General features: G+C 37.5%; 1 protein-coding gene across 1 annotated transcript in view; it reads right to left on the bottom strand.

Annotated features, from left to right (window-relative positions):
• Positions 1 to 27,410, bottom strand: part of chmp2ba (charged multivesicular body protein 2Ba) — a 100,479-nt gene that overhangs the window by 29,467 nt on the left and 43,602 nt on the right. Inside the window, exon 3 of the mRNA XM_028799850.2 lies at positions 1,458 to 1,652. Within this exon, the coding sequence (XP_028655683.1) occupies positions 1,458 to 1,652 (195 nt within the window). The remainder of the gene's footprint in view (positions 1 to 1,457; positions 1,653 to 27,410) is intronic.

Genomic DNA, 27,410 nt, shown 5'->3' with positions numbered 1-27,410 from the left:
CGTTCAACAAAGCACAGTGAAAAAAATTTAATAATATTAATAATAATAATAATTCTTTACATTTATATAGTACTTTTTTCACTACTTAAAGTGCTCTCCATGCAAAGATGACCTGGGACGTAAACCCATGATCTACTTACTGCAAGGCAGCAGCACTACCATTATTAGGAAGAAATATAATTAATTAAGCCTTCATTGAATTGAAATAGTGTTAAAAAGGGCAGCAAGACAAAAACATGTAGGACAAAATGGCACAATTATAAATGCACACATCTATCTCCTTGGGGTTAGTTTTATTTACTATAAATTAGGGAAATAAGGCAGGAAAAAAAACCCAGGCCATGAGTATCTTTTCATTTGAAACACAATAAAATAAAGGACGTTAGAAATGAAGAACTTCAAAAGGTAGACAAACAAATGGATGTAACACTGCAAGAGCAACTAGTTTTTAAAAGGGGTCACTACCTGAAAAAACACAAAGCTATGTCTCTGCCTTGAATATTAAATTTTACCAATCTAAACTATTTCATAGACTTGAAACTGGCAACTATATTTGGATTACTTTACCTTATAAAAAAAGAAAAAGTAAAAACTGTCAATTAGTTCAATACAAAGTTAGCAGGAGCCACAGTTAATCTTGCCAGCTTTGGAGACAATGTAGGAAACCAATCCTGAAAGGGGCATATGTCCCTCACAATAAGTATAAACTGCACTATATAAAAAACAAACTGAGCTGAATTGAAGATCTTAATTTGCTCTCTTTATCTTTCTTTTTATAAAACATTTATAGTGAATCATGTACAATCAATAATCATAGAGAAAAGCAGAAGGTATCATATTTATGTTAAGTGAAACAGCTATTTACTTATGTTTTAAGTCGCTAGGAACTTAATCTAGAGATGTGCTACAGTGTATGTAAATGCTTACCATGTAAAGACAAAACAGCTGTGAATTCTGTAAAGAGAACAACTGTTGTTATATTTAAATGACCCAAAGGGATCATTAAGGAAAAAATATTTGCTAGTATTCACACAACCAACTGCCTTTGTGATTTTACAGAGGCTAGCAATATGAAGTAATCCAGGTGCTTCTTTACAAAGCTGCACTGTTAATTTTAATAAAATGTAGAAGAACATATATTTTCACAGTCTTCTTTAAATACAGCTGTGATCACAAACTAACTCTCATTTAGGTAGCTTCAGCTACCAGTGATAAATGAGTAAGATTATCTATATAAGAAAGATTATAATTCAGATTGAATTAAATTAATAAAAATGTATAAATCACAGTTATATCACTAACTTCTGCAATGACATGTTTAGTGAAGTTCAAATTGTGCTTTAAAATGAATTTAATTTTACAGTGGATTAAAATGATTATAATGAACGGCTAAAAATTTCAAAAAATTGAAGGGATTCAATATTCAGTACAGTATTTTGTATATATTAGTCTCTCACCTTTGCAGTTGTAGACATGGCTCCCGCCATTTTCATTTGGGAGCTCATAACTTTAGTCTGAGTAGACATTGAGGTAACTTTGGAGCTTACAGCGTAGGTTCTGTTTTTTTGTTTCCGGAGCTGGACAAGTTGTTTAGCTAGAATTTTGCATGCCTCCTTGTTGCCGGTTTTAGCCATTTTCTTAATTTCTAGCTCCTGTAAAAAAAACATACCTGATTAGTAACTTTAGAAACAAGGAAATGGAATGCAGACTGCATCTGTCACCTGTTAATAAAATATTGATTTAGTACACAGTATATTAAATACAAGAACATGAGAAGAATGTCACGTGAGAAGAGATTATTCAATTTGTCTAGCTTTGTAATTAAGATATATTCTTCAAAGCATTAACCTCAAAAGAATAAAAAGCGTACAAAGAAAGTAAACGGGATGTGGAAGAGTCTTGCTAGCAGCACAATCATAGGCTAAACCTAAGATGGAATGTGTACCAATATGTATAAAAATATCGCTAAAATTCAGAGTGTATCAAAGATGTTTCTAGATTATTCTGAAAACGGCTATAAAACTGAACTATTCAACTACTGACTAGAAAGGAAAGCAAGAAATTTACATGAGAAAAGGGTCTCAGACAAATAAGAAAAATGAAAATATATACCTTTTAAAACCTCAAAGTATTAAATTACTAAATAAGTAAACAGAAAAAAACAAAACAAAAAAAAAAAAAAGAACAGAAAAGAGAGTAAGGTAGTTAGAACAATTTAAGGCTTAAATAACTCAACATCAGAAATGCCACAGGTTTCTGTTTCTCTCTGAATCTGAGAAAACAGGTCAGAATATGTTTTTTTGCAAACCAATAAAATATTGTCTTGATCATTTTTTGGAAAAAATACTTGAGGAGACAAGCACCATAAAGAAGGAAACAATATTTATAGTGTGGTTTGTACACTAAAGAACTTCTGTAGAGGACTACCAAAGCGATAGATAGATAGATAGATAGATAGATAGATAGATAGATAGATAGATAGATAGATAGATAGATAGATAGATAGATAGATAGATAGATAGATAGATAGATAGATAGATAGATAGATAGATAGATAGATAGATAGATAGATAGATAGATACTTTATTAATCCCAGGGGGAAATTCACAAATAGATATAGTACATAATAATAATAATAATGATATTAATACATAATAATACATTTTATTTATATAGCGCCATTCCCATGCTCAAGGCGCTTCACAGAGTCTTAGGAAAAAAAAACAGTAGGGTATATGTAACATTGGATACAAATGTTTTCCTGAATAGAACAATGAAACAGATAAAGCATTAAATAGAATAAAGGACAATAAACCAGAGTAAAATACTAAATTCAATACTAAAAGAAAAACCTAACAAATAACCTAATTTGTGATATAACAGACGCACAAATTATCCTGAGCAACTGGACAGAGAAGTAACTGAAAGAAAGGGCAGAATGTTAAGTCTGATGTGCTCACTGTTGCTGGTTCGTATAAGAACTCTTGCAGCAGAGTTTTGAATCAACTGGAGCTGTGATAGAAGATTAGAAAGGGCACCTGCCAGCAGCGAGTTACAATAATCGATGCAGGATGTGATCTCTGTTGACCACCAGAGATTCTTATGTCCCAAGGATTATAGTATTGTTTTTTTACATCGTCTGTAATGGTACAGAAGTACACTAAATTTTGTAATCTGCTATACTTACTTAGCACTATAATAAAATTAGAAAAGTATGTAAAGTAGAGGTGGGCAGTATGACCAAAATTCTATATCACGGTATTTTTCTAAATTCTGCCGGTTTCACGGTATTAGACAGTATTTTTTTCCCCATGCATGAGTGGATGTTAACCACATTTTCCACTGCAATTACTGCAGTAGACTGGCTAAGAATAACCTATTCGACTGTTATGAGAATTAAACATCGTACAAAAAGACATTTTAATGTGCACACAAGTATTAATCCAGGTTTGCATGGCCCCATAAAGTGATAGTTTTCAAGGGGGTGGCACTAATGAAGAGAAGGAATCACATTGCATGACAGATGCAGTCAAAATATAGAACATTTTAATTGAACAAATTTTGCAAAAGCTTAAACTATGATTTTGACAACATATTTTCAACCATCCAAAGAGGCATTTAGACTTAGTAAAATATCCAGAGGTGTTTGTCAAAAGTTGGATTGCACTGAACACGTCATAGAAAAGGAATAAATAGTAAATATTTTTTGTAAACCAACTACACTTTCTGTTAATATTAACAATCTCTGTCCATTGACACGTTAAAGTGCCTTTTTAAACAATTTTACCATCATTAAACTGCATAATATTTAAACAAATAATAACAATAAAATACATAATAGTATTACTGATAGTTGCACCATTACTTCAAGGCTTCAAGCCCAGGTGCATTACACAGTATTCACCAAATTAAAATAAAATAAAATAAAACAAGTGCAACTTGGTGATGACATCTTTACCAACTGTACCATCATTTAGGCAAACTGCATTAATATGGACCTTGCTTCAAGCTAAGCTATATACATAAATAATAAAACTGCAACTTGCATTTATAATGCTGTTTGTGGTATAGCCCTATGGAAGCGCATTAGGGCCACTGTGAAGAAAAAAAAATATGGACATGGAAGAAAAAAACAAACTATATGTCGAGAATAAATTCGACATGTTGACTTTATTCTCGACATTTCCACTTTAATGTTGACACTTATGTCAAGATTAAAGTCGACATTTCCAATTTCCACTTTATTCTCATAGTTTATTTTATAATTAAAGTAGAATGTTGTAAACTAAACTTCATCCTAAAATCAATGTTTAATTTACTAGATTTTCTCAAACCCCGTCATAAGTTAATGCAGCACATCAAATACTTTGTGTTAAGTGTTCCCCGACCCAGTCGTTAATCACTACGCTTCTTAAACTGTCTTCCTCCGCACTAAGAGCAGGCGCCTGCAGCAATCACTGCACAGAATCCATTCACTTCATGATATTCCTGCTCTCTACCAAAACCCCAGTTCCTATCTTTCCTTTTTCTTTCTCCACATTACCAATCACCACACGATAAACGTCTTTGTGAAATTAAAACTAGTTATTAACTTAGCCGACGGAGTGTTCAGAACTTTAAAAATATCTTTGTTATACATGTTTAATTATGCCATCCATTCAGAGTTGCGCCCATTTCTGAACGAGTCGCCAGCACATCGCAGGATGAATACAAGCAAAACATACACTAGCAGTGTCAGTATAGCACAACAAAACCCCACCTCCTACATGACTTTGAAAGGAAACTGAAGCACGCCGAGTAAACCCACCAGAAAAACATGCAAATGCAAGGCAGGCACCCCGCCGTGCCCCGATATGATTAATGCATGCTTTAATGCATTTCACCATGAAAATTATATTAAGTATTTATCTTAGCATTCTAAATGTTCAGAGAGCAGGAAGATCACGAAGTGAATGTATTCTGTGCGGCGATCGCTGCCGGCGCCTCCTCTTAGTGCAAGAAGAAGTCAGTTTAAGAATCACTTAACACAAATCATTTAATGTGCTATATAACTTATGACGGGGTTTGAGAAAATCTAGTAAATTAAATATTCATTTTATGATGAAGTTTAGTTTACGATGTTCTACTTTAATGACAAATTACGAGAATAAAGTCAACATGTCGACTTTAATCTTGACATAAACGGCGAGAATAAAGTAGAAATGTCGAGAATAAAGTCAACATGTCGACTTTATTCTTGTCATAAGCGTCAAGATTAAAGTGGAAATGTCGAGAATAAAGTCACACTATTACACAGTACCCAGGTACATTACACTGTATTGAAAACAAATAAAACAAGTACAACTTGGCTTGCTGTATTATCCAGTATAGAAACAGTATTTACACATCTGACCTTTTCAAACTAAAGTATCTCCAGGCGACGGATGTGACTCATTTTTTTCGGCAAAAGTTCTTCTGTTCATCATGTTCAACTTTATCGTCTGCTTCAGTTTCAGAATGCTCTCTGTCCATTTTTCACATTTCACAGAACTTTAATTTATTTGCACATTTATTTATTTATTTAATTTTGTCCGAAATAGTCCTCCATATACCTATGCCACCGCCCACTATTTGGTGGTGTAGCAGTGAAAAAGAGCCCTAGTGCAACAAATCTGTGTTTAGTGGTGTAGCAGTGAAAAAGGTCCCCACTTGAACAGTTTCCCGCTGTGCCACTTTCCGAACGTCCTTTAGGCAATTTAAACCGGTGTTGCGGTATAAGAAAAATTCATATCATAAAAAAAATAAAAAACGGTTTTCGGTATGAACCGGTATACCACCTAGCACTAATGTAAAGATCATCATTTTCTCTGAAAATGGTAAATAATAAAACTGAAGATTCATCCATCCATCCATTTTCCAACCCGCTGAATCCGAACACAGGGTCACGGGGGTCTGCTGGAGCCAATCCCACCCAACACAGGGCACAAGGCAGGGAACCAATCCTGGGCAGGGTGCCAACCCACCGCAGGACACACACAAACACACCCACACACCAAGCACACCCTAGGGCCAATTTAGAATCGCCAATCCACCTAACCTGCATGTCTTTGGACTGTGGGAGGAAACCGGAGCGCCCGGAGGAAACCCACGCAGACACGGGGAGAACATGCAAACTCCACGCAGGGAGGACCCGGGAATCGAACCCAGGTCCCCAGGTGTCCCAACTGCGAGGCAGCAGCGCTACCCACTGCGCCACCGTGCCGCCCCCTGAAGATTCAGGCGGAAGTAAAATAGAGGCTTTGATAATCAGTTTGTTAATGCTGTGTTTAAGCAATAAATCAAAAATGTAATGTTAGTAAATCTGTGTGTGGGTGATTACGAGAGAAGGACTAAGAGTGTCTGGGGGTATAGTAGGTGGTGACCACATAGTGCCTTTTTCAAAGTAATTAGACAATTGTCTGGCAATAAGCACAAAAAGGACATTATATACAGGCGATATGATTAAGGATTTAGAATTTAAAGTGGATATAGTCAACGGACATTTTTATGTCACACAATAGCTATGGCCTACGGCTCTCCTAACTAGTAAAGAGAAGTTTGAAGAAAAAAAGGTCTATACTAATTACCATTGCTGATTTGGGCAGATTTAAAATTGCATTATGTCATAATTTGTTCTGGCAAATTTTCAGCATCTTCTGCTGTTAAGATCATTCTAGACTCAAAATATCTTAAGTACTATAAATGCTACACATGATGAAATAAGGGTATTATTTTTTATGTGAAATAATTCAGCTGAAAAAACTTTCTTAACGGATACCTTTGATGCTTCTGACATTAGAAAAATTCAGACAAGAATAGGCCATTCAGTCCAACAATCCTCTCTAGTCGTAGTAACTTAAATCCCCCAATAAAACAACACCTTCAGTTTTTGTGCAAATATTACCCTTAATAAGTTTCCAACTGTGTATCCATGTTCTTGTTGAACTTGTTTTAATGCCAATGGTCTGTACTAATTCCTTCCATAATTTAAACACTTTGATCATGTCACCTCTTAATTTTCTTTTGCTTAAATTGAAAATGCTCAGCTATTTTTTATCTTTTCTCATAACTCTACCCTTGCAGTCCTGGAATCAGTCTAGTCGCTCTTCTCTGGACTTTTTCTTTTGCTTCTACATCTTTTTTGTATCAAGGTGATCAAAACTGTACTATACTCCAGATGAGGCCACACCAGTGATTCATAAAGCTTAAGTATAATCTATTTGGACTTGTCATCTACACATCATGCTACATAACCTAACATACTCTCTTATACAAAACCAGGATTAATTTTTGAGTGAAATGCAGATGACATACATGTCCATGTTCACTCAAAGCTATAAGATGAAATTATGTTTTCTGCACTAATCAGTCATCTCTTTGAGAATAAAACTACACTAATGCAGTAAGCCCTAAAACAATTATACAAAACATGATTTGATAAAATCAAAGAACAGATCTCATGTTACGAATCTCTGAACATTATGAAGAATTTCAGGGTGAGTGCAAAACAAGAAGAAAGACTACTAGAGAGGAGAGACAGTAGGAATCATTAGTGATTGTAAAATATAAAAATAAAATTAAGCTACAGATATGAATCATGATAAGCAACAGAACCTAGCACCAAAGCAAAAAACAGAGAGCAACAACCTCAGAATGAATCTTGTCAGCCACTGATCTAAGAAGTAAATGTTTTATATTACTCCAAAACATTATAGAGAAATTGCTTGGTTGGCTCAAGACCATAGCTCTGTGATCTTAAATTACAGACCGTGTGCAATGTCCTTCAAAAAATATACACTAAATGCTACACAAAAAACCTGTAAAGAGGCAACTCAAAAAATGACTTGTAGAACTTAATCAAACAAACTATTAATAAAATCTGTTGCTAAACTACAGTGCTATGAAAAACTATTTTTGGCTTTTCTGATTTAATTTTGTGAAGTTTTAAGTCCAATATTAAAGGAAAAAAGTTAGTTAATAAAAATGTGTTATCTAATAAACAAAAAGTTACCTTACAACAACTGGAACTCACTAGTTAAATCAACCAAATAACCTATGAACCGTCGAAAAAATAATTTAAATCTGTCAAATGAATGCAGCCAGATTTGTTCAATACATACATCACTTAATCTGGTAGCCCTTTTCGAAACTTCTGGTCAGAAGGGATGTCAAACTCGATTACTGTTGAAGCTGATCTTGTCACCAAAGAATGTCAAATTACACAAATAGCTGTCGCAGCATGTGGCAAATTAGACAACTCCATGACAACTTTCTAGCACAATTTCAAATTTTCAGAATATTATGAGCTTGTCCCTTTTTCTCACAGCCAATAATGTGCTGACTGACAAAACAGGTGTGGTACACAAGCTTTCCAGATATTACATGTCCAGCTTTAATTTTTGTCCTTTATCTTTTTTACATTCAGTTTTGGTTAGTGCTGGGAGGTATACCGGTTAATACCGAAAATCGTATTTTATTTTTGTTATAATATGGATTTTTCTTATACCGCAATACCGGTTTAAATAGCCTAAACAATGTTCGGAACGTGGCGCAGTGGGAAACTGTTTAAGGGGGGGGACTTTTTTCACTGCTGGTTTACAAAAAATATTTACTCTTTATTCCTTTTCTAAGATATGTTCAGTGCAATACAACACCTCTGGATATTTTACTAAGTCTAAATGACCTCTTTGGATGGTTGAAAATATGTTGTCAAAATTTAAGTTAGTTTAAGTTGTTTGCAAAATTTGTTCAATAAAATGGTTCCTTCTCTTCATTAGTGCCACCCCCTTGAAAACTATCACTTTATGGGGCCAGGCAAACCTGTATTAATACTTGTGTGCACATTACATTATATACTTGTGCACATTACATACTTGTTTGCCAAGAGGGGGCTGGGCGGACTCATGGTCTGGAACCCCTGCAGATTTTTTTTTCTCCAGCCATCTGGAGTTTTTTTGTTTTTTCTGTCCTCCCTGGCCATCGGACCTTACTTTTATTCTATGTTAATTAGTGTTGTCTTATTTTAATTCTTACTTTTTTTCTCTTTTTCCTCATCATGTAAAGCACTTTGAGCTACATAAATAAATGTTGTTATTAAAATGTTTTCTTGTACAATGTACAATTCTCATGACAGTGGAATTGGTTATTCTTAGCCAGTCTACTGCAGTAATTGCAGTGGAAAATGTGGTTAACACCCACTCATGCATGGGGTAAAAAATACCATTGAACACCAAGAAAACTGGTATTATTTTGAAAAATACTGTGATATACAATTTTGGTCATACCGCCCAGCCCTAGTTGTGGTTAAATACAAGACATAATACAGACTAGGCCTTCTTCTGTTTGCAAGGTCCAAACTCTAAGCGTTCGTTGGCTGTCAGCTTTCGGGATATTCAATGGGGAAGTGAGTTGATTGCTTGTTAATGTACAGGTGAAATCAGATCAACTGTTACTCAATGACACTCCACAGGTCATTAGGCAATGCATCTGTACCCACAAGAGCGTAAAAGTAGCCTGAGTAGGTTAGAGAATAGAATTGAAAAGGTGACCAGGTAGGAGAAGAAAGAGCAAGAGTAAGATGGGAGATAAAGGAAAAGATTTATGTCAGCAAGCAGGCTGGTGCAATAGACAGGAGACTTGGTGGTAGGGAGTTGGCTTGGGGTAGCACCACTCCTGCTGAGCATTCAGGGAGAAGGAGCGACAGAAGGGCTTTTGAGGTACCATCCTACAGATGCTGGAGAGAAGGTGGTAGAATGATGGAGCTGAACTTGGGCATTCCAGTGGTGAACAGCCGATATGGTTGGGACATAAGCCAATTAAAAGGCTGATCGTGGTTGTTGGTTTCTAGGCTCGCACTGAGCAGACCTGATGGGTGATCTAGGGGTGGAGAACTATAAAAGAGGCACTGAAGCTTAGACAACAGAGAGAAGCAACTGATTATTCTGCTTGTATTCCTGTTTTTTTACATTCTTTTGGATTTATTATTTATTGACTGACTTTACTCCCACAAAGAACACTTGATTGTATTGGTTATTTACAGTACTATACTTATCTAATGAAGAACAGCATTTCACTTTATCTATTTAACGAGCACCGGATGCACAATGCACTCTTTTTCACCAACCTTTGCTGTTTTGTGTCTTGATTATCCTAGCCATCACGGACATAACCATCAAGGTCTAGGTTCAAGGAAACGATGCCAAGACTGCAGGCAACCCAGGCATCATAGTTGGATAACCTTGCTCATGTTATCCAAGTTAAGAAGTGTTATTTGCTCACTGTAGTGCAATTTATCCAAAATTACATTTTGGTCAGATTTTTAAAACAGTGTCAAAAACTTTCCAATAACAGAGGAATTAAGGACATGGACAAATCCTTTTTCAGTTAGTCTTGAAATAAAAGTCAGATATTCAACCGCAGGTGCTTGTATTTTGCTACACATAAAAAATCTAAATATAAAACATGGTTCTGTACATTGAAGCATGTTTATTTTTTAGAATTTAGAAGATAAAGTTGCTTTATGACATTAATCAAAGTCTAAATCTTCTCTGTTCATTTACTGAATTTTGGCATAATTATGGAAATACTATTCTGAGCATAGCTGAACATTATACCTGTGTATTACTGTGTTCTCACATCACAAACCAACTCAGTTGCAAATTTGCACTGTGGCAAATTTTCAGTGGTCAGCTGCGAACCTGCAGCATCTGGCTCAGAAGTGGGCAAATAACAAATAACTTCTAGTCTCAGCCATGCAGATAACACTTCTAAACACTGCGAGCAGAAGGCTTCCTGGTGACGTCAGCTAAGCTCTCACTTTGCCCCAACATTTTCTGCACAATATCGCTACTACAACCTGTTTCACAAATTGCAAAATGTTTGGCTATGTTAGTATTTAAAAGATTTTCTATAATAGTTATGTATAAATCATTAAAAGAGCAGATTTTACACTGTTTGAGATGTTAAAATGAGGTATTAACTGAATTGCTGATATATAGGTCTACTCAACCATACCCCTTATTTATGACTGAAGCTTACAACCTTTTATACTACCTACATAGTTTTTTGATATAGTCGCTTTGTTATCTTTTTTACTGGTGTGTAAATAGAAGATTTTTGTAATACTGTATATTTTCAGGAAACATAACATGGTAACCACAATTGTAGGAGGTGTGAAACACGTTAGATCTAATAATTGTTCATTGTGCTTCAAAGCTAATTCTTCCTCTGCTAAATCCATTTTTAGATCACTACATATATGACTTTTTTTGCCCCTGCTAATTACAACTTTAATAACAGAACACTGCAAAATTCAAATTGCAACACCAAATCAAAGTTCACTTGATATTATAAAGAACCGAGACCAATACAGATTGGCTCAAATAGGGTTATTAACTCTCTCTTACAAACTACATATATTGTACATTTTTTCAAAGTAGGTAGTGCAAAAAAGAAAATAGTAATGGTGTAGTATTTCTAAACACAAAAAAACTTGAAAAACAGAGCATAGATGAGGAACAACTAAATAACTAGTTTACTTAATGGCATCTGCTGAAAGCCCTAAAAAGTACAGATGATCCCCGAAATTCACAGGGGTTATGTTCCTAGAGCACCTACGAATTGTGAAAAACTGCAAATTTTGGACATGATCAAAAAAATGCCCCCAAAAAACTTTCATTTAATTTCAAACTCAGCTTAATACATTACCCTAAAGAAAAAGAATGTAAAGGTAAACCCATATACTGTACAGTACTGTACTGCTATGTCTCCCGCAGTGCTAGAATGCAAAATACTGATGTATAATGATGATGATGAATTAGCTGTGCAGTACGATGAAGTTAAGTTAAGGTTGGTCATTAGTTTTGGTTAGCGTGTAGTGTACACGGTTAAGATTAGAGGTAACTTAAGGTTAGGGAAAATGTTAAGTTTAGTAGTTAGTGTGGTTAGTATGTACTTAAACACTGTTAAAAGATTTGGGGTAACACAGGGTTAGAAGTAAGTATTGTTCAGGATAGGGGTTTGTGTGGTTCACAAGTACTATAGACCTGAGTTAGTAAAATCACTTAAAGTCCTGTCACTGCTGGTTTTGACCTGCAGTGACATATGGCTCTGTGGCTCTGCAGTTGGATGCTTCTCAAGCTAACTAAGAAAATACAGGTTAACTTGGTAAAGAAATTTTATGAAGCAAAATGCATCATAACACAATTGTGAAAAAACAAACTTCAAAAATACAGAATTTAGTTTTCAATATACACACATCTTTTGTTTTATTGTTTGTGGGCAGCTATTTTTAAGCTTACGCAAAAGCAGAATATTTTCCCTAGCTAAAGCCCTGATCTCTCTTTTGGTACAGTACATGCACTTAAAGTACATGGCTACTATTTTTTCACTCAATAACCTCATAAAAAAGAGATTTTTCACATACAGAATTACCCTTGCCTATACCTACTATACAGATGCATGAATGCATACGTATTGAAAATTAACTGGCAACCCCTCCTGTTTAAAGCCTGTTCTCAGTAGGCCACTGGACTAAATATTGCTTTATCGGTTTACCAGTTCTGCACAGTTACACTTGCAAATGCATCATCTGTGCTGTGGCTGCATTAACATGTGTGTTCAATTTACAATTTGCACAGTGGTAGAGCAGAGGACTGATTAAGATTTCTCTTCAATCAGCTGCTTGCTGAAAGTTTATTAGTAGAAGCTGTGCAAATGATTGCCACAGCAACACCATTGTGGTCTAGTTCACTGGGTATTGCTATAATTGATCAATATAGCTACGCCTCTTTACTGAATTATAGTTTATTTGGCAGAAATTATAGTATTTTTCCCTGGTAACTAATTTGGACAAAAAAGGTAGTCAAAGCCACAAATAAAACAGAATTCTTTCAAATGTGCTCCATTACAAATACCATATAAAACAAGGTCTAAAAATGCAAAATTAATGTTTTCCTTTTGTAGTTACTATCATCTTATATTAATATGGGACATTTCAGACACAGTTTGGTATTCAGCATTGCTCTTTGTAAACAAAATTATTCTACTTAACACACAAGAAATTGCTTCCTTGAGTATCATTTCCATCAGCCTCATTAACTATTTATTGCAAAACAAAATCAAACATGTCTTCAAGGGATTCTTCTTGGCTACATCTTACTGCAAATATAACCTGCTATAATAAACTATACTACTCACAACCAAGAGGGCCATTAGTTTAAGTGCATACCTTTCATAAATGTATCACACTGTCAATAGATAGCGCAAATTATTAGAACAGTGCAGCTTTGTGGTTTGATAACATATGGACCCGGAGAATGTCAATTAACATGCTAATTCCCAAATACATGAATTAGAAACTAAATGCATTTTATATCCTTTTTGGGGAAAGCACATTCAGATGTATCGCATAAGGCACAACAAAAAGAACTCTTTCCTTCTGTTTGATAACTCAAAGCTGCAAAAAGAGTTTCACCAGTTTTCAGTGCTCTTGTTAATTTTCTCAAGCTTATTAGCACTACAAATTCTGGCATAAGCAACCCAACATATCCTCGGAGGGGCACTGAACATGCTCAAGATAGTTCTGTTTAGGAATTTTGATCACTCAAGATATTGGCAGCAGACTAACCAGGCCACATGATAACAATTCCAAGCACCTTGAGACGAAAAGTCAAGTCTTCTCACAGTAAGCATGTTTGTTTTTTTTTTAATTAAGCAATTGTACAATATAAAATATTGAAATTAAATGCCAACACTCTAAAAATCTTTTAAAAAATGTAAAAAAAATGAATTATGACATTTCAAACAGAGAACAAACAAAAAAAAAAAATGAACAGAAATGAATCAGAATGAGAAATATACAGTACACCTTATAAAAACCCACTATACAGCAATACTGTATAATCCATGGTACAAGTAAAGGTAGTAATTCATTATACTTAAAAGGTTCAGGAAAGTAATTCAGTACAGTCAACCAAGTTATTAATAAAAAAAAAATGCAGCCATTCAGAAAATAAAACAGAAATGGCTGTTTTCTCCTTGAGTGAACAAAATGCTAGCATTCTGTTACAAATGGAATTGAACCAGCAAGTCACAGATCAAGTAACGCAAAATAACCAGGGTGGTTTGGGGGAGATGCACATTTGCTCTATACAAACAACACACATAAAATACAGCTATGTTTGTGGACAATAACTAGTATTTTACTTCAAATAGTTTTTCAGTTGATTGTGCCTTTAAAATGACATTGTGGATAATGTATAGCTTTCAGCTTAAACTGATTGTATTTGTATAAATTATTTGCTCATAGTGACCAAGAACATTTCTATCTTCATCAATAAGATGTAAAAAAACTGCACATTTTACCTGTACAGTAAAAGCATTGTCTTTTACTGAACATAATGTGTAATAACATTAATACAGGAGACCTCCTTCATTCATAGCACCAAAGTACAAACCAACATTATCACAGCTGTTTTTTGCATATGCAAGTAGAAAAGCACCAATGGAAATCATGGAAGCTGATGTCTTGTGCACAAGGGTACATTTGTAGACTGATCTACTCTATGCAAAAACAGCAAAATTTTAGGAGCACCTTCAGTATGCAAATGAGCAATTACAGTATGTAGTTCAAGCTGCAAAAACAAGCATTAGCAATGAGGTATAGAGAACAAGACCAATATTACATATTATTTACAGGTTATTAGAGTGATTTTTACTTAGTATAAAAGTGAGCAAATCAGAATCTTCTCTGTTTGAAAAAGCTTTTGAGAGCTTTTATTGATCATAACATAGACTACTTTTACAACAGCTTTGTTAAATACTGTCCGTATGTTAATCAAAATGCACTGACTGCTTTGGACAATAAACAGTGTAGCCTACCATTCTTAAAGAATCATGAAAATAAATTGTCCATATTAATTATAATAATAAATGTTGTATATGTATAAACTGTAAGAAGAATGTGTTTTATGTGTATAATAAAGAAGATAATAGAGACAAAAACCAATAGTTAATATAAAGTGTGAATGAGTTAAAGGTTGTGTTAAATATATAAGCATTAGTTGTCCAGGACTTCTGTAATCATTACTGAAGCAACGGGACATAAGCTTTCTCAGAAGTAGAAAATGGAAGGTATGAGTGTCTTCACAAATCACAGAAGTACACTATTGGGATGGATAATCTTAGTTATAAGCTAAAAAAAAAAAAAGCTGTTATCCTTTAATGGCCATCAGAATTAGTGAAACCTCTTCTGTTACAGTCTTTATCTTGCTAATGGAATTAAACTCCAATAACTTATCTATGGCCACATGCCTGTTGATTTACAAAAAGACAACCTCTCATTATGTCTGACAAATGGAGATTTTCTGTCACATAAAAAATGATAGTTTTTACTGTTATAACTATGCACACTTATTTACTACAATTTATTTTGTCCTAGTAGCATATTTGATTTAAATGGACTGTTGATGATCACATTTATCTATCTTTGGACAAGCAATCAAAAATGAATAATTTTTGTAAAAGCACTGCTTATTTAATTTCGTGAACTATAAAGGATAAGATAGAATTACATACCTTAAAAGTACATCTAGCCTCTATAACAGAATTGTGTATTTGTCTGTATAATTGTCTGTTATGTCCTGAATGATTAGTTTAAATTGTACCATTAACAACAATGTAATTTATTAAATATCCCACTAGTAAAATTTGACTTGATTATTTTAGCCATAACTGTATACAGTATAGTACTAATTTAGTTAGGTTTAGTGGGGTAAAAAAATAGGAGACGTGCTTAAGATTGTAATGGGTTAATCCACAAAATCTCTGTGCAATATGCAGAAAATATAATAATCAGTATGCCACTGTACTTATGCTTTGAATGGTTATGTAGACATGTTTTACTTGCATATTTAGATACAAATAATGCTAACATTTAGCCGAAGATTATATACAGTATCTATCTATACACATCTATATTGATCAATTCAAACAGAGAAACATTCAACTAAGTAAATTAGGAATACTTATACGTTTATCTAATCAGCCAGTCATATGGCAGAGGCACAATTCATAAAATAATGCACATACAGATCAGGAGCTTCAATTAATATTTACATCAAACACCAGAATGGAGAAAAAAATGTGATCTCAGCGATTTTGACTGTGGCATGATTGTTGGTGCCAGATGGGCTGCTTGGAGTACAGTTATTGCTGATCTTCTGGGTTTTTCCACACTAAACAGTTTCTAGTTTACTCAGAAAAGACTGAAAAACAAAAAAAACCCCAATGAGTGATAGTTCTGAGGACCAAAACTCATTGTCTCCTTGAGAAATGTCAGAAGAGAATAGCCAGACAGGTTTAAACTGACAGAAAAGGTGCAGTAACTCACATAACCACTCTATACAACAACAGTGAGCAGAAAAGCATGTCAGAATGATAAACACGTCAAAGATGGATGGGCTACAATAGCAGAAGACAATGTTGAGTTCCACTCCTGTCAACAAAGAATTGAAAGCTAAGGTTGCATTGGGCACAACCTAAGTCTGGAAAAATGTAGCTTGGTCTGATGAGTCTTGATTTCTGCTGAGGCACACAGGTGGTAGGGTCAGAATTTGGCACCAACAGCATGAAACCATGCACCCAACCTGCCTTGTGTCAAATTCCGGGCAGCTGGTGGTGGAGAAGTGGTGTGAGGAATGTTTTTTTGGCACACTTGAGCCTGTTAACACCACTCAATCATCACTTGAATGCTATGGACTATTTGAGTATTGTTGCTGACCATATGCAACCTTAATGGCCACAATTTACCCATCCTCTCTACTTTCAGCATTATAATGCACCATGTCACAGAGCAAAGAGATCTGAATCCAATAAAACACCTCTAGGATGTAGGAAACCGGGAGATTAATGTGTAGTTGGTAAGTCTACAGAAATTGCGTGATGCAATCATGTTAACATGGATCAGAATCTCAAAAGAATGTTTCCAACATCTTATGGAATATATCCATATTACTAAACGAGAATGGGGGCGGCACGGTGGTGCAGTGGGTAGTGCTGCTGCCTCGCAGTTGGGAGACCTGGGGACCTGGGTTCGCTTCCCGGGTCCTCCCTGCGTGGAGTTTGCATGTTCTCCCCGTGTCTGCGTGGGTTTCCTCCGGGCGCTCCGGTTTCCTCCCACAGTCCAAAGACATGCAGGTTAGGTGGATTGGGGATTCTAAATTGGCCCTAGTGTGTGCTTGGTGTGTGGGTGTGTTTGTGTGTGTCCTGCGGTGGGTTGGCACCCTGCCCAGGATTGGTTCCCTGCCTTGTGCCCTGTGTTGGCTGGGATTGGCTCCAGCAGACCCCCGTGACCCTGTGTTCGGATTCAGTGGGTTGGACAATGGATGGATGGATGGATAAACGAGAATGGTAAACCGGATATGGACGCAGGGTCGTGCCCGTGGACGCAAAAGACATAGTGCGCAAGCGCCACACAAAGCCCCCCCCCCCCATAGTGAAACGGGAGAGACTACGCACGTGCGCAGGCGCCACACAAAGCCCCCAAGCACCCCCCCCCCCCCAAAAAGAGCAAAGCGGGAGAAACTACGAACCGTCAGAGTAGGAAACAAAGTAAAACCTCATAAAGAGGATAAAGAACAGCTACAAACACATGAAGAGCAGGTTACAGAACAAAGCCCCCCTCCCCAGAGTACGACAGAGACTACGAACCGTCTAACATGCTGCAAGCAGGATAAAGCGAGGTCAGAAATAAAACACAGAGTAGGAAACAAAGTAAAACTTCATAAATGGATTAAAGAAACAAAGCACACACACCCCCCCTCCCCCCCGAGTGAAATGGGAGAGACAACACACAAGCCGCCCCCCCAACCCCCCCCCCCCCCCCCCCCCCCGCACCACAGCAAAACGGGACAGACTACGAACCGTCAGAGTAGGAAACAAAGTACAACGTCATAAAGAGGTTAAAGAACAGAGACAGCAGGATAAAGCGAGGTCAGAAATAAAACACACAGTAAGAACGGGGACGAACACATGGAGAGCGGGTTACAGATGATGTAACCTGGAATGCAGCAGCTACAAAAAAACCTAGACACTAAACACATGCACACCGAGATACAGAATATAAAGGCAGAACCAACGACAGTTAAACGTCCACACCACACAGTGGATACGGACCCTGATGGTTCAGGCGCCTACATCGGGCGTCACAAAGCCCAGTACAGTACAAAAGGCAAATGCGCCTACACAGCATGGTTAGAACCGACATAATACGGAATGCGCAGGCGTGGCCGCCATATTGTGAGTGGCACTAATGCGTAGATTTAATGAACATGGACTCCTACAACGCGCGTCTCAAACTGCATAGGCAAAGCAGGCACGGGTTCAACACGACACAGCCCCAGTTACCGAGATACAAACACGCGCCTGCCTGGATATAATTAATGAATGCAAGTGCCTACAACGTGCGTCTGAAATGACGCAAACCAGGCACAGACTCCTCCAAAAAGAAAGAGCTCGACTAAACGATATACGAAGTGAAACGGGAAACACTACAGAGTCCGCAGTGCTCCACAATGCACCGCATAATAGTTCGGAAAGAGCTTCGTATTAACAGTGGAGAGCCCCAGAGTGGCACGGGCGAGCTCTCTGTATTAAACGTGCGTCATCCTCACACGTGGCTACCCAGCGGGCACGGGATCAAAACGCCGGGGGTAGGCGAGCGAAGTGAGCAGGGGGCGGAGCCCCCTTGTGTATGAAGAATTGAGGCTGTTTTGACAGCAAAAGGAGGCCCTACCCAGTATTAGTAAAGTGTGCCTAGTAGTTTGCTCAGTGAGTGTATATACAATTTATGCTCACTAAATGATATGGTACTTTAGAGTTTGAAACACTATATATATATATATATATATATAGTAAGAGTGGCAGCATGGTGCAGTGGTTATCATCATCAAATTCTTCCATGAGAACCCTGAATACAATGAGGACTGATTGAGGTAATTTATGTTAGGAAGAATGGCTAGAGGGGCTGGGCAGTCTCATGGCCTAGAACCCCTGCAGATTTTATTTTTTTCTCCAGCTGTTTGTTTTTTTTTTTTTTTTTCCTGTCCTCCCTGGCCTTTGGACCTTACTTTTATTCAATGTTAATTAGTGTTCCCTAATTTTAATTCTTATTTATTTGGTCTTTTTTCTCTTTCTTCATCATGTAAAGTACTTTGAGCTACATTATTTGTATGAAAATGTGCTACATAAATAAATGTTGTTGTTGTTAGTACTGCTACTAGAAGAATGCAGCATCCAGGATTAAAATCCTGCAATTGTCTGCATACACACTTTTTTCACATCCCAGAAGTGTTAAATTAATTGGTAATTGTTAATTGGCCACATGCAAGTGAAAGTGTTGGTGTGTACATAATTAAGTGCTTCTATGGAATGGCACCCTGTCTACCCTTCCCACCCCAGATATATGCTCTAGCCCCTTTATTCCTTAACTATGACACAACTTTCCTGTTCACACTCAGCAGCATTTAATAAATACCACTTTGGTGTACATACTGTTTGGAAATTTAGACCACAAATTAAGGTTTCAATGAACAGGACTTAAATATATAATTGTAATTGATAGTGTGGCTTCCTCACAACTTTAGGAGCCTAGGACTAATCCTTGGTCTTTCCAATGTTTTGAGTTTAGACTTTAATCACAATCTGCATAGTTTTCTTATGGTAGTTATTTTTAGCGAGTGTGATCTGTGATTGACTACAAATCTTATTAAAGGTGTGTTTCCATTCTGTACCTGATACTCCTGGAACAGACTACATCTCTATAATGCACAATGACAATAGGTCTGTGCATTACTTGATGGATTGTTGTGACATTTCACCCTGTTCCTAACTTTCATCTAAACCTGAAGGAATAGGCTCCAAACACCCATAGCTTGAATTGGAAAATGTGTCATGAGAAAATGGATGTAGAGATGAATGTGCCAATTTCAGCATCCTAAGTAATTAGCTATAAATAAACTATTTCATTACATATATTTCTAGAAGTCACTACTAATCATTAATTTTCTTTTAAGCCAGCCTATTTTTGTATATATTATTTGATGGAGTTGACAGTCATAGCTACATTTAAAATACTCCCATGCCAACATCATGTACGTTTAAAATTTTGTATTATTCCTACTTATTGGTGTCCATCTGAAGATGATGGGAAATTCTTCTGTGTGGAGGTTTAATTTTTGTACTCCTTATTAATTTCGTAATTAATTTTAATGATTCTTGCATTTGTCAGCACTGTGGCAAGTTAAACAGAGAGTGCAGGGAGTCTGATTTAGTGTCAGTGTATATACATATTAACCTAAAAAACTGACAGATTCCTCTGGAACTCATCTTGCATAGCTTACTTGTCAAGACTAAAGAGCTGAACAAGCAAAGTACCCACCAAGGAGCTAATCATGTAACACTTAACGCAGGTGCTGCTTCAACGCTCCACAGATTTGCATGCTAAGCAGAACTATAAATAAAAAAAACAAACAAAATAGCAAAATTAAATCATTTAAACAGGAAAGTTTAACTGATTATTTAAAGATGAAATTAGTAACTAGTAGCAATAATGCAAAGCGGCATCTTAGCCACTTCAAGTTTAACTTCAGGATAAAAGGATATAAGAAGAGAAACGTGACAGCTGATAGGATTAGCATTTATCGAGAAATTGGATTCATGAAATAATACATATCTATGTACAAATTATATATATATATATATATTGTCACAGGTGGCTGGGGGGGCCACCCGGCTGGGATGACCCAGAGGAGGGCTTACGCATCCCCCAGACCACGTGGGGGCGACCGCCCTGGTGGCTATGGGGACCACTGGTACAAAGCTTTTTAGCTCAACCATGTAGGGGCCCGTGGTCACCACCAGGGGGCGCCCCAATGCCTTGGGAGCCCTGGACCTCAGCATTTCTGTCACACCCGGAAGTGCTGGGGGGGAAGAGGATCAGGGACACCCAGAGTGCTTCCGGGTGCGGAGCCGGTACTTCCGCTCATCGGAAGACACCTGGAGCACATCCAGGTGTGGATAAAAGGGGCCACCTCTCTCCATTCAGGGGGTGGAGTCAGGAGTGAAGGAAGGACAAGGTCTGGGAGGAGAGACAAGGAGGCAGCCTGAAGACAGTGAGGCATTGTTTGTTGGCCAGAACTTTGGGGATGTTGGGGGCTGTGGTGCACATTTGAAAATATGGAGTACTGGAATAAATGTGTGTTGGGCGAGTTGAACGTGTCCGCCTGTCTGTGTCATCTTCCACAATATACACACACACACACACACACACATATATATATATATATATACTAGCAAAATACCTGCGCTTCGCAGCAGAGAAGTAGTGTGTTAAAGAGGTTATGTAAACATATATATACATAAACATATATACTTATACAGGGTGGCCCACGAAAAAGTAGCCCGCCTTCCTGCCAGAGTGGCGCGCCGAGTGAATCCTTCCCCGTAGCACCTTGTCAACCCAACCCTTCCACCAAGTTTATTGGGGGACGCCGCGTTGGCGGCTTGCGTCACGCTTCCCCGCCCCCGGGTCCTGTTAGTCTGGGGAAACGGCGACAAAGGAGGCATCATATTGCCGGGTTGAAGGAACAGTAGAGGTGCGAACGTGAGTACGAGCGGAGCGACATGTATCCCATTCCACAAAGAATCGGGTTCCATTAAGGAAACGCGGGACATTTTTGCTGCAAAGTTTCCTGCCGCTGGTGTCCCAGCAAAGCGCGCAATACAGAAGTTTTTTCTTTCTTTACGGAAGGCCGCCAGTAATACTATAGTAATGTGGGCTACTTTTTCGTGGGCCACCCTGTATATACATATCTACATACATATATATATATCTACATATATATATATATATCTACATATATATATATACATATATATATATATATATATATATATATATATATATATATACACACACATATACACATCCACATATATATACATATATCAACATATATATATATATACACATCACATACATACATACACACACATATATTTATATATATATATATACACACACATACAGACACATATATATACATATACATATTTACATATCTACATATATATACACATATATACATATCTACATACATACACATATATCTCTGTCTATCTATATCTCTATCTTAGATAGATAGATAGATAGATAGATAGATAGATAGATAGATAGATAGATAGATAGATAGATAGATAGATCTATATCTATCTATCTATCTATCTATCTATCTATGTATATATAGTGGAACCTCTAGATACGAGTTTAATTCGTTCCAGAACTGAGCTTGTATAGCGAATTTCTCGTATCTAGAACAAACTTCCCCATTGAAAATAATGGAAATCCAGTTAATCCGTTCTGCACCCCAAATATATTAACATAAAAATCAATTTTCCTAACAAATAACACTGATAAATTATATATACTGTAGTCTACCTTTAATAAATAACACTGGTAAATAATATAACTGATTATTAAAAGAATCAAAACAGGTGTCCAAAGTGCAGTAGAGCATTCAATAAATCTTTAAATAAATAATCCTTAAAACAGTTGTGAAGTGGAGGTTTAAAATACACAAGAATAACAATCCTTTAACACGAGGTTAAAACGTCAACAAGAAGCAGTCTTTAAAAACAGATGATAATCCCCGGTGCTTCTTCTCTGTTAGCGTCTCACCTGCTTCTCCCATGTGCGGGCTCTGCAACAGGCGAGACACTCTTAATGCAGCTGACCTTCTCTACACCGTCCTGCTTCAGCTGTTTGGCTCGCCTGTTCAGCTACACGCGAGCCTGCCTTCTCTCTCTCTCTCTCTTTTACTTTTTCTCCCCCTTAACCGGCTCGCGCTTCTCTATATATGCGGGGAGGACATGGCAGCTGCAGCCCATCAGCCACAGGAACAATCATGGATGTGGGCAGTTTCCCACCTGTGCACTTAAGTGAGAAACGCAGACACCGCAGATCGCAACTGCTACCACGCCCCCTTGCTAAGCCGCGAGCTATACCCACAGCCTGGCTCGTGGCTCGTTACGCGAACCAATGCTCGTATTTAGAGCTGAATTTTTCGCTCATACTTTCCTCGTATTTTGAATTTCTCGTATACAGAGGTGCTCGTATCTCGAGGTTCCACTGTATATACATCCCCGTGCTTTGCAGCGGCGAAGTACTGCTTTTAAATTTTTATTAAGAAGAAAACCTTTTTAAATTGAGTGAAAATCTACCAATAACAATTTGTTAAGGATCTGTTTTTTTGTGAAGCTGACTTCACACAGCCTCTCCGCTGTTTTATAAACGAACGTCATATAAGGTCTTCCTTTTTCGTTGCTTTGCCAACGGAAGCAGCCTTTTTATTTAATCCTGTTTTTACGATTGTTCTATTTGTATATCACGTTGTCAGTTCAGCACTCCGGTTGTAATATGACCAAGCAGTGCAAGCACACTCTTGAGAATGCAACGTATAGTTGTACAGGAGAAAAGCAATCTTGCCTGTAATCAATGGCAACCTTTTGTAGGTCTATGAACTTAATTTAAACTTTAGGTTTACACGGTGCTTTCTTTCCGAAGTACCTGCACTCATGAATATGTCTGTATGCGTCAGTCGCTGAAATCCCCGCGGTTCGCACCGGCGAAGTTCTGCTTTTAAATTTTTATTAAGAAGAAAAGAAAACCTTTTAAAATTGAGGAAAAATATAGCAATAACAGTTTGTTAAGGATCTGTTTTTTTTGTGAAGCTGCCTTCACTCGAGTGATCACTTCGAGCTTTAAGCCTGAGAAATCACCCCGTAAATGCACACGTTTAATTGCACATCTGTTAATATGTATGCTTACAAAGTATTAAAAGACACTCAACAATTACACAGTATTAAAAGACACTCAACAATTAATGTAATTTACCTTCGTTCCGCGTGATAAATGGGTTTACATTCATACTGTTTAATTTCCCAATCAGTATATGAGTCTGTATAGTATTGAACGCTGAAGAAAAATCCAAAAATAGTGCTCTGACATATGAACCAGGCTGATCAAGAAAGGTATAGATTTGATGTAAGATAACAAGCAGAGCATCTTCCACACTTCTGTTTGCACAATAAGCAAATTGATTGTTGTCTTGAAAAGACTTTGTCTCTGTCATTAAAATGTTTTTCACCAAGTGTTCAAAGCATTTCATTGGAATAGATGTAAGTGCCACTGGTCTGTAATCATTTAAACAGCTTGGCCTAGAAACCTTAGATACAGGGGTGATGATTGGTTGTTTCCACAGATTTGGTACAATACCACAGGTCAGAGACCAGTTAAAAAGCAAATGAAAAACTGGGGAGAGCTGCTTAGAGTAAGACTTTAAGAGCCGACCTGATATGCCGTCTGGTCCCACTGCACTGTTTGTTTTGGCCTTCCGCAAGCCTTTTTCCACTTCAGTTAAACTGAACCCAATCACAGCAGAATACCTGGTGTTTTTATAAAGCATCTCCTTTATTTCTGTATTTTGGGTGCTGAAATCACTTTTTTCAAATCTGGCATAAAAGTTATTCAGTTCATCAGCTAAAAGCTTGTGGTCTTTGTCAGCTGGAAAATCCACATTCATTTTAGGGCCCAGTCCTGTAATTGTTTTTAGTCCCTTCCAGACCTGCTTTGGATTGTTATCATTGAACCACCTCTTGATTTTTTCCCCATACATCTTTTTATTTTGTTTAATTAACCTGTTAATCCTTTGCTGTAAAATTCGCTTATCTTCTAACTTATTTTCTTGATGTGCATGTTGCTTTTGCAATAGTAATGCTTTAACCTCTTTAGTGATCCATGGCTTACTGTTTGGGTACACCTTGACAGATTTTTTCTTAATGATTATAGACTCACAGAATTGAATATATTCGCTGACAGTATAGGTGGCCTCATTCAGTGACTGTGAGGATGTCAGCAGATCCCAATTTGTACTGGAGAAGCATTCCTGCAGTTCCTCTACACTTTCCTTGCACCAGTTTTGTGTTGTTCATATGGCTGGTTTTTCTTGTTTCAGTTTCTGTTTGTACTTCGGGAGAAGATGAACAACGACGTGGTCAGACACACCCAGGGCTGCTCTGTGATGCGATATGTAGGCATTAGGGACATTTCCATAGCACTTGTCCAGAGTTTTGTCCCCTCTAGTGTTAATATTCACATATTGATGATAATTTGGTAATATTGACTCCAGACTGCATAAATTAAAATCACCCCTCACAAGCTTAAAAGAACCAGGTGATTTGGTTTCTAGTTTATGAGCAGTTTCAAGAATTGATTCAGCTGCAGCTCCCACATCAGCATGCAGCGGAATGTAAACGACTGTCACAAATAACTGATTAAACTCCCGTGGTAGATAGTATGGGCGAAGTCCGACGGTGAGTAATTCAATATTTGGCGTGCAGATGCGCTCTTTTTCAGTGATATTCCTGCACCACCTTTTGCTAATGTAAAGGCAGACCCCACCACCCGTCTGCTTACCAGAAGCTGAATTTCTGTCTTGCCGTACGCAAACAAATCCATCTACTTCGACTGCTGTATCCGAGTCTGTATTCTTAAACCAGGTCTCCGTAAAGCACATCAGACAGCTTTCACGGTACTCGTGGAGGTATTGCGCAGATGCTCTCAGCTCGTCCAGTTTATTTCGCAAGGACTGTGCGTTGCTCATGATGATGGTTGGCAAAGGTGTTTTAAAACTTCTCCGTCTCAGACGTACACATAGTCCACCTCTTTTTCATCGCTTTCTGGGTTTCAAAGATTTTAATTTGTCTGGTATAGTACACGGGGAGTAACCGGTAGCTGGTCTCATAGATAGCAACGCATCCCGGCTGTAAATGAACAGCGCCGGCCACACACCTGGGATTTCCTGCGCAGGTAGTGCGTTAGTGTTCCGTTGGATTCCAAAGGCGATAACGATTAAAAATAAGAAACTTTCGCAAATGTTGTTAAGCATTTTATAGAAATAACTACTTGCAGACTAGTAAAAAGAAAAAGAAAATAAAAAGAAAACAATTTTACACGATTTTAGAACAAAAAAACAGGTACAAAACACGGAGAGATGCACTGAGAGGTCTGCTACAGAGCAGTGACTGGAAACTTAAAAAAAAAAAAAAAAAAAAAAAAAAGTGTTTATTGATGATGTGACACAGGACAGAAGCAGCCGAATGAATTCTGAGGTGTTCAGAGACATACTGTCTGCTCAAATCCAGCTAAATGCAGTCAAATTGATTGGGCGGCGTTTCATGATACAGATGGACAATGACCCAAAACATACAGCCAAAGCAACCCAGGAGTTTGTTAAAGCAAAGAAGTGAAAAATTCTTGAATGGCCAAGTCAGTCACCTGATCTTAACCCAATTGAGCATGCATTTCACTTGTTGAAGACTAAACTTCGGACAGAAAGGCCCACAAACAAAAAACAGCAACTGAAAGCTGCTGCAGTAAAGGCCTGGCAGAGCATTAAAAAGGAGGAAACCCAGCATCTGGTGATGTTTATGAGTTCAAGACTTCAGGCTGTCATTGCCAGCAAAGGGTTTTCAACCAAGTATTACAAATGAACATTTTATTTCCAGTTATTTAATTTGTCCAATTACTTTTGAGCCCCTGAAATGAAGGGATTGTGTTAAAAAAATGCACACACACACACAAATACTCTTTACTAAATTTACCTGTTCAACTGCTTGTTAATGCAAATATCTAATCTGCCAGTCACATGACAGCAACTCAATGCATTTAGGCATGGTGACAACCTGCTGAAGTTCAAACTGAGCATTAGAATGGGGAAGAGAGGTAAATTTAAGGGACTCTGTATCAATGGTTCAGGTTGTTGTTGGTCATGTAATGGCCAGGAGGCTGTAATGGATGGAACGAGCAAGCGGACTCACCGGGAGCAGTTCATTCCCCCACATGACAGGTTAGTTTTTCACAAGGCTGGACCAGTTTAAGACACCCGCAGGGTGGCATGGGAATTGAAGTCCAGAGACCAAGCCCTGTCAGGGTCTTTGTGACGGTGCTGATGGGGGAGGACTGCTATGGTTTCCGCATGATCCAGAAGTGCTTCAGAGTACTTTGACAGGAAACCAAAAGCAGTTCCTGGGTCAACTCTAAATGAGAGCCTGCCGTCTTATTGGAGTCAAGTCAGAGCCAGGAGGCAGCATCTGACACTCTTGGAGGAGGGAGATTTGTGAATCGATTTACTCTTCTGGTATTCTTGTGAAGATGGAGTTTGTGGTAAAAAAAAAAAAAAAAAAATCCTTTGTTTAAACCTGGGTCTGTGTTGGGTATTTCTGTGTCTGTGGTTTGGAACTCAGTGGCACCCCCCTGTGGTTACAATATATATTAC

Source organism: Erpetoichthys calabaricus, chromosome 4, assembly GCF_900747795.2.
Source record: "Erpetoichthys calabaricus chromosome 4, fErpCal1.3, whole genome shotgun sequence".
Taxonomy (NCBI): domain Eukaryota; kingdom Metazoa; phylum Chordata; class Cladistia; order Polypteriformes; family Polypteridae; genus Erpetoichthys; species Erpetoichthys calabaricus.
The sequence above is the reverse complement of the archived record's forward strand: the minus strand, read 5'-3'. Positions and strand labels throughout refer to the sequence as shown.